This window comes from Meriones unguiculatus, chromosome 7, assembly GCF_030254825.1.
Source record: "Meriones unguiculatus strain TT.TT164.6M chromosome 7, Bangor_MerUng_6.1, whole genome shotgun sequence".
Taxonomy (NCBI): domain Eukaryota; kingdom Metazoa; phylum Chordata; class Mammalia; order Rodentia; family Muridae; genus Meriones; species Meriones unguiculatus.
Genome location: NC_083355.1, coordinates 105,703,323 through 105,715,688, shown reverse-complemented (window position 1 = coordinate 105,715,688; position 12,366 = coordinate 105,703,323). Strand labels below are relative to the sequence as shown.

The following is a 12,366-nucleotide window of genomic DNA, read 5'->3' as shown; positions in this document are numbered from 1 at the left end:
TCTTCTTCACAGAGAAGGGTGTGGAAAGGAAGAAGTAACAGACTAGAATTTAGGATTTAAAGAGAAAAGTCATTGAGTTTCTAATCATATAAAGGAGCCCAGATGCAAGCGGCCCAGGTGAACACAGGAGAGGACTGGAACTCGGGGTAGTGAGAGTGAGAGTGAGAGCCCTGTCCCGGGCCAGGAATCTGATGCCACAGGCCTGAAAGTTTCCAGGTAGGAAGTGAGTAACTGAGGAGATTCCAGCTTCTCAGAACGGCCAGTCTGAGCTTCCCCAGTGAAATTTTGGAAGGAGATCTCAAAGGAATGAGCCTCCCTTGAGTGGGCACCAACTGTCACTGGCCTATATTGTTCCTGCTCTTCACATCCAAGCAGGAACTGCTCCTTAGCTAGAACTCTAAGGTGCACCTGCCATTGTTCCCATGGAAAACAAATGTCTTACAGTGCAGCCAAAACCCTGCCGTGCCTGAAAATGGAAAGCATTTGAACAATGCCTCTCATCCTTACAGGATCTGGGAGGAGGAAAAGATGTTCTAAGCACAGGCACGAGGGAAGAAAGCACTCAGAGACGCCTGGAAATGTGAAACTGCAGAAATGAAAATCGTTCCTCTTTCTAAATGACAAACAGTGGACCTCCGAGGGAAATTTTTAAAAAAAAGAAAGAAAGAAAGAAAGAAAGAAAGAAAGAAAGAAAGGACAGAAGGGCATGGGCTTGTAAGCTGGACCATCCAGGGAAGCCCTTGAGAACACCTGTTGTGTCCCTCCCTGGGCTTGCAAGTCCTTTTCGCCTTGCCATTTGCTGGCAGGCAGAAGTCTTGGGAAGTCTTTCTGGACTAATCAGGCCTCTAGCTTGAAGCTCCTGTTTGAATGTCCTTTTCCCCTGGCAGAATGTCTAAATGACACACACACACACACACACACACACACACACACACACACACACACACACACAGTGTGCAGCTGCCGCCACGAGGAGCTCCCTCCGAGGCTTCTGTGCCACTTCCTTTCTTCCCCTAGCCTTTCAGGGCCCCTCCCCCACCTCGGGCCTGTTTTCCTAGAACTTCCATATTACTTTCTCCAGCCCATTCATCACTCAACTCTGCATCAACAGTGAACAGCCTTGGGGGTTTCCTGCACAAATCCTCCATTTCCCGTCTCCTTCTGCCGGGAAATAAAGGCATTAGTGATGGCATCACCCGCTCTACCGGTCTCAACATTGCTCAGGAGCTCAGCTTCTCAGTTGTAACTTCTCATCCCCGCCCCAGCTCATCATTCCTAGCGGTTCTTCCCCTAGACCACGCTCAGTCCTCAGTAGGCTCAGGGACTTCTGGATGCAAGCCACCTCTGCCCCAGAATGCGCGTGCCCTTTCACTCCCTAGCCCAAATCATAGGAACTCAAACTGGCTAGCGCCAAGGTCGCTTTTCCCCCTCGTTCTTCCCGCAGAAAACACATCCCAATCTTTGAGAAATGTGTTTCACGTCTCTGCCTCCTTCCAGTTTAGAATTCTTAGTGTCTCTCCGTAAGTTTGAAATCGTGGGATTTCCTTGGAGCAGTGGTTTGTGCCCAGCCAACACCCAGCTTTCCGTCTCAGCTCTCCCCACAGAATTCACCAACTCAGCTCTGTCTCCTAAACCAGACACTCTGGCAATCAAAGCGCTTCCCCAATTCGAGAAGCATTCAATTTCCTGGAGACTGGCTAAGGAACAGTGGCTGGCTGTGGTCTGGGCAGAGGTCCCTGGCGATTCTAATAAGCTCCCGGGTGGGGTTGGGATTCAGTCACACCTGTTGCTCAGCCCCGAAGGGATGCCTCGGTGCCACGCCGGCGCCCTAGCGGAGAACCAGCCCTGCGAGGAGGGCCCAGCGAGGAGAGCCCAGGAGTGGCCAACAGGGCTCACTTACCTATGGTGGAGACCACCGTGCCCACGAAGTAAAAGGCGCCCGTGAAGTCCCAGCGAGGGCGCACGCTGTCCACGCGGACGCCCGCCCTGGTGGCTTCCTCGTAGTGGAGGAGGAAGCCCCGCAGCTCTTCGCGGCTCAGGTTGTGGCCGCGGCTGAAGTCGGCCAGGCGCTCCTCCCAGCGCTGCTTGGCCTGCAGCTCGTGAGCCAGCTCCAGCGCGGAGAAGACGGCGGCGCCGGCCAGCAGGTAGAGCACGATGAGCCCGGCCAGCAGCAGGAAGCGCGCGTTGTCCTCGTTCAGGTGGCCGCAGGCTCGGCCGGCCATGGCAGCGGAGGGCCACCCCGCGGGGGGGAGGGGACCCGTGCCCGCACCCCCGGGAGGACGCCGCCCCGCCGCCCCTCAACCGGCTCCCCGGACCGGCTCGCCCATGCCCGGCGCGCGCTCCCCCGACGCGGCGTGGGGCGACCGGTCCCGCCGCCGGCTCCCCACGGCCGCCCCGGACGCGTGCTTTCGAATCCGCTTTGTCGCCGCCGCCGCCTCCCCGTCCGTCCTGGAGTTCTCCTTAAAGCTGAAGAGCGGGGAGTCGGGGCGCGGGGTCCGCTTAGGGTGCGGGGGGGACGGGGGTGCGGGGCGCCCCGGGTTCACCCCGCCTCCGGTGCTCAGGCCGGGGAGGGGGCGTGGCGCGCCTTCGGGGCAAACTCCAGAGGACTTGAGCTCATCTTGAGAGAAGGTGCTGGGTCCGGGGAGGAGCGGAGCGGGGGCTGGGCATTGAGGTCCAGCTTCCCTGGACCATCGCTTTCCAGGCGGTGATGGCCGGGAGACGGGCTGCCCGCTGCCTTCGGCCCTCGGTGCCCCTCCGGAGGGTGGATCTGTGCTGCGTGATGGCGACAAGGTTCCGCCGGGCCTCCGTGCCCCGGAACCCCCGAGGCTTCGAACCGGTTCGGGGCAGGCACAGGGACGCAGCCGGCGCGGGGCGAAGGGGCAGATGCGCCAGCCCGGATCTCCGCCGCCGGGCACGCACGCAGGCTGGGCGACAGCGCGAGGGCGGACCGCTGTGGGGAGGAGAGCAGAGGAGGGGGTTAGAACAGCGGAGGAAGTTAGGCACATCCTCCCGGGCGGCCTTCCTCGACTTCCCCCTGACCAGAGCGCCCTCGGCCCCTAGGCCCCGGGCTGGCCGTCCTCTGTCGCCACGTGCCGGCCCTGCCCGCCCGTCTCTGGGGCAGCCGGCCCGGGAGGGCGGCCGGTCGAGTTCCATCTCTTGCACCCGGGGCTGCTCGGGCAACCGGCTCCGGTCGTTCCTGCGCAGTCGGCGGCTCGGGGCCGAGGGCTCCTATCTACAGCATGCGAGCCAGCAAGCGGCAAGGCTCTTCGGCAAACCTCCGCGGCGCCCACTCGGAGACCCCCAGCTTGGCACTGGCGCAGGAGCCGCCGCGGCGCCCGGCTCTCACCTCCCTCAATGGCGCCTGCTCCGTGGGACAGGTTCAGGGGGGTCCCTAGCTCCGCTCCTCCAGCGGCCTTGCCCCGCCCGGCGGGGCTGGGAGCAGAAGTCCGCGGCCCGCGCGCTGCCTCCTCGGCGGGGGAGTGCTCAGACCCTGCAACAGGTGAAGCCCTGCTGCCGCCCGCCGAGGCGGCTCCACCCACCGCTGCCCGCCTCTCGGCCCCCGGGCCGGTCTCCTCCGTCTCCGTCTCCGCCCGCGCTCGCCCGGAGCTCGGAAGGCCGACCTCCCAGCGGAGCCGCACGGCTCGCTCCGGGTGTGCAGGCGCCTGGGGTGGTTGCTCAAAAGCCAGGTCGAGAGACTCGATGGTCTGCGTGGGTCCCCCTGGGGCCAGAAGAGGGCGCTGCGTGCCCTTTAGGAACACGCGCTCTCCCAGCCGGGGACCGGGTCCACACGGATGACTACACGGGGGAACGAATCTTATCTGTCCCCGTGAAGGAGTGGATTCCTAGCCGCCCGCGATCTAAATAGAACCGCTCCGCCTTTGGAGAGAGTGGTCCCAGGAGACCCACCCACGACACTCTCCGGAAACAGAACTAGAAGAGCCTGCGGTTCTGTTGAGCAGACGCAAACGATCCTGGGTTTTGATGAAACTGGTGGTTCATCTTAGCGTCTCCCGGAGAGGAAGAGCTGTAGAGGGCTTTGAGTGCACTCCCAGGGAGAGGGGAGTATCCCTCCAAGTACCCCAAACTCGAGTGAGTTTACGACACCACCCACCGCTATCTAGATGCTACAAGGGACAGTTGCTCGATTAGAAATACCTACCTGTCCCTTTCTATTCCTCAACCCATTCCGTTAGGCTGCGTTTTGAAAGGCTGTCGACGTCCGCACACTTCCACCCCTCCTCCACCAAGTACTGCTCGTTATTAAGAGTTCCATCCTCGGAGTTTTGCTTTCGTGGTAAAATCTGCACGCGGTGACATGCAAATGTACCCGTAGGTAAATTCTGGCGAATGTGTACATCTTTGCGAGCCGAACAATGGTCTAACTCACTTATCACCTGCGTGCCACCAACTGGTCAAAGATCCCACAAACATCTCCCCAGCAAATCCTCCCCACATTCCTGCAGAGCTAACACTAGTCTGGTTTCTTTTTCTACCCTGGGTCATTTCTCCCATACAGAACCTGGATCTCCGGACTCGTGAGAATTATAGCTATGTGTCTCTCCTAAAGCATTTCTGAAGCATCTCCATGATACGTGTCTGAGCCGTCATTTCATTGGCTCTTCATTGTTTGGCTATGCCATCATCTTATTCATCCTTTGTGACAGAAACTAGAAATGTGAGAAAATTCCCTTATCATAAGTAAAACTGTTAGGAAACATGAATTCGATTTAAAAAAAAAATAAAAGTGACATTCCTATCAACTGCCTGTGGATATGTTTCTTCTCTCTTGGGCAAACACCTAGCAGTGAACTGCTGAGTCATGGGTAAGGATGTATTTAGCTCTCAAAGGAACTGCCTGACATCATTTCAGAGTAGCTCAACTAACACAATGCGGTGCCCACATCCTACGGACACTTGGCTCTACCAGCCATTTTTGTTTTGAGCCCACGGTCTACTGGCACATGAATTTATCTCATTGGGATTTTGTGTTTTTTGGCTACCTAGTATACCGGAACTTTGTATCTAAATGGTTAGAATATTTTGCCCACTTAAAAACTGGTCTTGGACCACAGAGGAAGAGGATGCAGGCAGTCCTGATGAGACCTGATAGGCTGCGGTCAGATGGTAGGGGAAGAAGGCTTCCCCTTTTTGAGGACTTGGGAAGGGAGATAGGGGGAGAAGACGGAGGGAGGATGGGACTGGGAGGAGACAAGGGAGGGGGCTGCAATCGGGATGTAAAGTAAACAATTTAAAAATTTATTTAAAAACAATAAAGTAATGCTTCTTAAAAAAAAAAAAAAGTCTTGGGCCAGGTACCGTGATACACACCTGTAATCCCAGCACTCTGGGAGGCAGAAGCAGGCAGATCACTGTGAGTTCCAGGCCAGCCTGGTCTAGGCCAGCCTGGTCTACAGAGTGAATCCAGGACAGCTAAGTTTACACTGAGAAACCCTGTCTTAAAAAAACCAAAAGTCTTGGGACTGGGAAGATGCCCGAGTCAGTAAAGTGCTCATCACACAGGCGTATGGACCTGAATTTGGCTCCCCAAAACATGTATAAAAAGATGAGCATAATGGTGGATATCTGAACCCCCACACTCCTGGGCAGGTGGGGACAGGAGGGGCTGACCAGAACCCCCCCCCCCCCCAAGCCAAATCAGTGACTCCAGGTTCAGTGAGAACCCTCTTCTCAAAATATAAGGCAGAAGCCAGGCATGGTGGCGCAGCCCTGTAATCCCAGCACTAGGGGAGGTAGAGGCAGGTGGATCTCTGTGAGTTCAAGGCCAGCCTGGTCTACAAAGTGAGTCTGGAACAGCCAAGGTTACACAGAAAAATCCTGTCTCGATAAAACAAAACAACACAAAATAAGATAGAGAGTAACTCAGACACCCAATGTTGCCCTCTGTTTTCCACATGCACACATAAAATATACATACATAATACGTACATACATACAAACACACCACAAATTGGTCCATATTATTGAAGTGTAGTAGTGTTTTATGTATCTAGAATACCAGTTCTTTCTTAGGTATTTTGCAACTATTTTTTTTTCATGTCTGGCATACCCATTTGTTTTTCAAAATATTGCCTGACAAAAGTTTTTAGCTTTGGTAAAGTCCAAATTTCCAGTCTGTAATATTTTATACCCTTGTGCATTATAAACCCTTGTGTTTTATACCCTTGCTGCTTTCAAGGTTGTACATGTTTTTGTTTTTGTTTTTTTTTTCACTCTCCCCTCGTTTGTATAGTTGGTCTGTGTGATATAATTTCTTTATTGTGCAAGTGAGACTTAAGGTCCATTTTGCCCAAAAGGATAAGCACTTTTCCTAGTGCCATTTATGGAGAAGGCAAGTAGGAATGCACTTACTCCAGGAGTCATTTATTTTGTCCTCGATCTGTTTACCCAGCTCTTCTGCCACTAAGAAGCATTTAAATTAATTTTATAGGTCTTGAAGTCATGAAATGCAAGGTCTCCCAATTTAACTCTTCTTTTCCAATATTTCTCTACATGTAAGAAATTGTTTCCATTTTAAAACCAAAGAACTGTGGTTTTTAGACATTTTTAAAGTAGACACAGGAGAAGTCTACATTGTTTTCATGAGGACTATGTTAACCTGTTTTGCGAAGAAGTGGTATTTCGAGGGTTCAAGGATGAGTCCTATGTCTGCATACACGTACATCTCCCTAGTTGTTACAGTACAGAGCCCTTGCACATCTTTTGTGAATCTACCACAAAGAAGTTTTTGTTCTCTTCATTGTATCGAACATAAAAATTCAAATGTTTTATCTTCTCGTGTTTGCTATTGTATGCTATAAACTTGCTGAGCTCATTTATGAGTTGTATTGGTTCTTTAGAAGCTTCCATGTACATAACTAGGTCATCTGAAGCAGAGGTTTACTTATTTATTTATTTTATTTAATCACTTCACAGCCTGATCCTAGCCCCCTTCCTCCCCCTCCCAGTCCCACCTCATGCCCCCTCCTCTCATTCCCTCCTCTCCTTTTCAGAGAAGGGAGGTCCCCAAAGGGTATCAACCCACTCTGGTACCTCAAACTGCAGCAGAACGAAGCATATCCCATCCCCCTGGGGACTGACAGCACAGCCCAGCTAGGGGGAGGGGATCCAGTGGCAGACAACAGGCTGAGGCAGCCCCTACCCCCATTGTTAGGGGACCCACATGTTGACCATGATGCGTTATCTGCTACATATGTGTAGGGGGTCTAGGTCCAGTCCATGGATGCTCTTTGGCTGGTGGTTCAGTCTCTGTGAGCCCCCATGGACCCAGGTTAGTTTACTCTGTGGGTCTTTTTGTGTTGTCCTTGACCCCTCTAGCTCCTTCTATCCTTCCTCCCGCTCTTCACCTAAAAAAAAAAAAAAAAAATCCTGTCTTATTACAATGTCTAAGAAGTAATAAGACACAGAAGAGCTGGAAGCGGGTTATTTTTCTTGTTAGAGCTAAGAAAGACTCCTTCAGTTTGCTGTTACAGACGCTGTGAACTGTGGGATTGCCATAGATGGACCCCTCCTCTACCCCCCCCCCAAAAAAAAGACAGGGTTTCTCCATGTAGCCTTGGATGTCCTGGGACTCACTCTGAAGACCAGGCTGACCTCGAACTCAGAGATCCGCTTGCCTCTGCCTCCCGAGAGCTGGCATGAAAGCTGTGCCACCATGGCCCAGCCACAGATGCTCTTTTTGAAGGCAAAATCACTTCTCTTTATTCCTAGTTTTCTGAAGTTCTTTTCTTTCCCTCTCTTAAAAAAAAAAGTAAAGCAGATGATTGCTGAATTTTGTCAAATGCTTTCTCTGTATCTACAATAATCTTATGTTTTCTTTATTCTGTTAATATGTTGGATTTCATCAATTTGTTATTATTTTTAGTTAAGGATAAACTATACAAAGTATGGATGTTTAAAAGCACGGCATTTTTGAGATAAATTCTTCTTGGTATTGTATTCCATTTTTATTTTTCTTTACATTTGCTGTTTTTTTTTCCCACTAGGAACTTATGGTGGGGTGGCTAGATCACTGACTTTAACTCCTTACTTTAAAAGTCTTTTAATATTCATAACTGTGTATAGTTTGTACTAAATCAACCCCCAACCCTCCACCACCTTTCCCTCCCAACTTCATGTGCTCTTAAATACACACACACACACACACACACACACACACACACACACGTGCCCATTCAGTGGTCCCTCTATGTACATGGCATGGGACCATCCATGTACTGGAGTATGGGTAGACTCAGGAGCTCCAACCCTGAAGAAAACCACACTCCTTCCCCTAGCTCCTCAGACAGGGGAGCTTCCATGAGCTTCTCTCCTGTCCATGCTGGAATTCTGGCTGGTGTGGAGTTGTGCAAGTCTTCTCCTTGTGGTCCCAGGTACCATGAGTTCATGTGTCCAGTTGTGCCAGCATGCTTGGCAAATGTTCCCCTGGTTCTTTCATTCTTCCTACCTCCTCTTCTGTGACTGACTCTTTTTCACTAACAATTTCTTCTACTTTAAGACTTTTTCTGTTAGCTCAATGCTACCTGCACGGCCAACATTTATGGGGATGGAGCATTTTCATAACATTTTGCTAACATATTTTTCCTTTGGTTTGTGAATCATAAACAAGTATTTTGCTTAATTTTCAATAAAAAAATACTTATTTCTAGTGTACTTAGAGACTTCGTTTTTCGAGACAGCGTTTCTCTGTGTAGCGCTGGCTGTCCTGACGCTCTCTTTGTAGATCAGGCTGGCCTCAAATTCGGAGATCTGCCTGCCTCTGCTGAAGGTATACAGGGCTCTGACTACTTCAGTTTGGTAAAGGTCTCTGTGAGTGCATTTCAAGCTCCTCTTTCTGTTCTAGTTAATCCTGTGGATTGGCAAAATAGGGATATTGAAAACCACCAGCTATCATTCTGTCATTTCAAGCATTCGGAAACTGCATATTTTTGTCTACTGTAGCCTCTTCATGTAGCCTTTTGTTTATGTAGAGTGCCTTCCGCAGGCCTTTATGTGATACCAATCCAATCGCGACAGCCTTCTTATGCCTGGCATTTGCATAATACCATTTCCAATCCATTTGCTTTTAACCCATTGCTCTCTTTAGGTCCTCACGTCTACTTTCTTCCTCTTCACTAACCATCAATTCACTGCTGCCTCTTGTTCTAGCCAAGGAGCATGCTGACCCCAGCAGCTTCCAAGGCTGAGCCTGGAGGCAAGGTTTCCCATGAACAAAGGCCCTACTCAGGGGATCCAAAGGTCCTGTGACCATTGCAGCATGGGGGACTCTTAAATCTACCTGTCTTCTAGAAGCAAGCAGGGTTCAGTAGTCTGGAAGCAGTGGTATGGAAGAGTGGTGGCTCCCAGGGGGAATGGGTTTCATTTTCTGTGCTGTTTGCTCCATTCTAAGGGCTCCAGAGGCTGCTCAGCCCAGGCTTGCATTCCACCGACATGGACAGAGTGGAGTTCTTATCACTGTTCAGGGTACCATTCCACCTGTCCTTATAATCCCCCGGGTATTGGCCCTTCTTTACAGATGGAACAGGAGATTGTGGGCATTTGAGAACTTGCCTAACATCTCACGGCTTGGAGGGACAGAGCTGGACAATTCTAATGAGTCCCCACTGCCTTGAAGCTGAGTCACTCTCCAAGCCTTAGCTGGGGTGACTGCGCACTCAGGCTGGATGAGCCAGCAAACCTAGAAGGGAACACATTTTACACTGGAATCCTGTAAATACTCAGGTCTGTAAATAAAAACAAATAAACAAAAACTAACCACCCTGTCTATGATATATACAAGCATTTCTTTTACTCCATCTCATCCAAAAGTGCTGGCTGTGACCTGCCAACCTCATTAACAGGGATTTCATGATTCACCATGGGTTGTCATCCTCGGTTTGAAAAGTTAGTTCTAGAATGTTCAGGTTATACAGGGCTTATCTACTTATGCAGCTTTTCAGAAACTTCGATTTTTTAAAACACCCCACACAGTACAGTCTGAGGAGCAGACATAGAAAAGGCTCATCAGTGCAGTGTTAATACTTCTTGCTCGGAATCGGCACCATGTTTTCCACTTGTCTCTGGCAATCTCTCCTGCTCTTTCCCACCCTGGGGTCTGTCTGGGTTACAAGCATCTGCACTTCAGAGTGTACTTGGGGCTCAAGCTGGTCAACTGGGGCATCCAGGCCTCTGGCTGGCGCTGTCTGGGAAACGGGAAATAGTTTCTTTTCTCTGGAAGGACTCGCTGAAGGAAGATGGGATTCTGGGGTTATCTCAGCCTCCAGGTGGAAAGAACTTTTGTGGGATGATGACCAGATTCTAGAGGGCAGAGCTCAAGCCCGCAGTCTTCTTCATATTGTGGATCCTCTGGCTCCGGTGCCCTCGCTGAATCTCAGTACAAGCCTCTCTTATTGCTGGAGACTCATTAGCCCCATTTCTGTAACATGGACGAATCCTGACTGTTGTATCCTTTCATTAAAATGTTGAAAAAAGGGTACAGAATGGCGGCTGATTATAAAGACTTCTAAATTACAGCAAACTCAATTATCTGAACACAATCAGCATTCAACTGTCATAATTTCTAAAGGACCTAAGAACAGACAGCCATGCAAGGCACATACCATGACATCATCTATGTCCTTGAGCACAGAAAGGGCCACATGCTGGCTTGGCCAGGACAGAGCCAGCACCAGAGATGAGGCACAGCCCTTGTTCACCAGCTAACTGGGTGACCTTGAACCTTTTACGGCCCTCTAATATACTGATGAGAAACTCACCTGTGCCCCGGTGTGGATGTGTATATAGTCAGCCATGATCAAACCAACCCACAACCAATGCCTTACGGCCAGCGTTTCTCTGCTGCCCTTTTACCCTGAGCATCTTCTTACTCATGAGTACGGAAAAGGAGTTTGATTCCCATTTTATAAATAGCAAGAAAACTCTTTGAAAATGTTGCTATAAGGCAAATACAAAACAGGGCCTCCAGCAACTTGTGTTTTGTCTGCCTGGTTCCAATGGAGTTTCTCACTGTCTAAAGAGAAGGGTTGCTTTCATGCACTAGCAGGGTCCTGGTTTGAGATACACTGCTTTGAACACTGTAAAACATGGGATTCAGATTTAATGTTGAGGCTTCGAAAGCTTTCCCTCCCATTTGAGTGTCACTGCGCTTGCTAGTAAGCACCCGGGACCTAATTTGTTGGGCTGCCTTTTGCTCTCTCTCTCCAGCATCTGGCATAATTTTTCCTACCTTGTACTTGGCTCTAGAAAGCCGGTAGCAGCAGCAGGCTTCAGCCAGAGAATATAACAGAACAAACTCAGCAGTGCAGTTTCCAGCTCCTCCACACTCTAACCAGCGAGGAGCCCGCTCGGCAGGAAGCGAGGGCTGACTTTAAGTTATTCAGTGACTGAGGCCTGCATACTAATGTGGCATTTAGTGTTTGGGTTTATGTGCTTCTAGCTGGTTCTGTCCTGCCAACCGTAATTTGTTATTACAGTGGATGGGAGCACAGTCTTGTATCTATAGTTAAATCTCATGTATACAAAGCCTGTCCATGGCTGGCGCACGGAACACCTGTCACAGTTGCTGCCTGGCCACAGAATAGGGCACAGAAACTGGGTTCAAATCCCAGCTATGTGACTTTTTTTTTTGATGAATGATCTGCTTGGTTTTTCTGCCTATAAATAAGGATTGGAGAGGCTCTTTGATAGGGCCACCAGGAAGGTTGGATGAAACACAGGTAAGAGTTCCGGGAAGTCAGAGCCCAGTGGCTGGCAAAGCTCAGGACCAGCATGCACACCTGGGCTCAGATGGCCACCAGCTGGGTCACACTACAGGCATTTTCAAGGAGCAAATGGCATGCGTGTGAATCCTATATGAGCAATGCATCTGAATCAGAGCATACTACTTGACAGAAATATAAAAAGAAACGGTAGTTAAGTACAGCTTCCTGTGAGTTAAAATAAAGCTTTACTTAAAAGAAAAAAACGGTAGTTTGCAGTACTCTCTTGTCTGAGATTATTGCTTAAAACAAGAAAGCCACTAGGAGAATTTCCAATCCCCCCCCCTTTTTTTGTGGTAATTGGATCTGACCTAGGCACAGCATGCTTTTAGCTTATAATCAATAGAACTTTAGATTCATCCCTATTATTACAGTTAAGCTATATTATTCCTATCAGTGATCGGGTTTTTATGTAGACTTGTATAATTTTGCAATCCTTATCAATTCCTCAATATAACTGCCATCCCATAAATGTAAATAAAGAATGCCCATGCAAACCTCCATTTCGAGGTGTTTATCAGTCAAAGGCATATGTTCTCAAGTTCTTTCTTGGGTTCTCAAGGAAGGCATTACAGCTGTAATTCTCTGGTAA

The 12,366-nt window shown here is 49.9% G+C and overlaps 1 protein-coding gene across 1 annotated transcript in view; it reads right to left on the bottom strand.

Annotated features, from left to right (window-relative positions):
- Positions 1-2,222, bottom strand: part of Kcnk13 (potassium two pore domain channel subfamily K member 13) — a 93,124-nt gene extending 90,902 nt beyond the window's left edge. Inside the window, exon 1 of the mRNA XM_021656657.2 lies at positions 1,901-2,222. Within this exon, the coding sequence (XP_021512332.1) occupies positions 1,901-2,222 (322 nt within the window). The remainder of the gene's footprint in view (positions 1-1,900) is intronic.
- Positions 2,223-12,366: the final 10,144 nt, after the last annotated feature.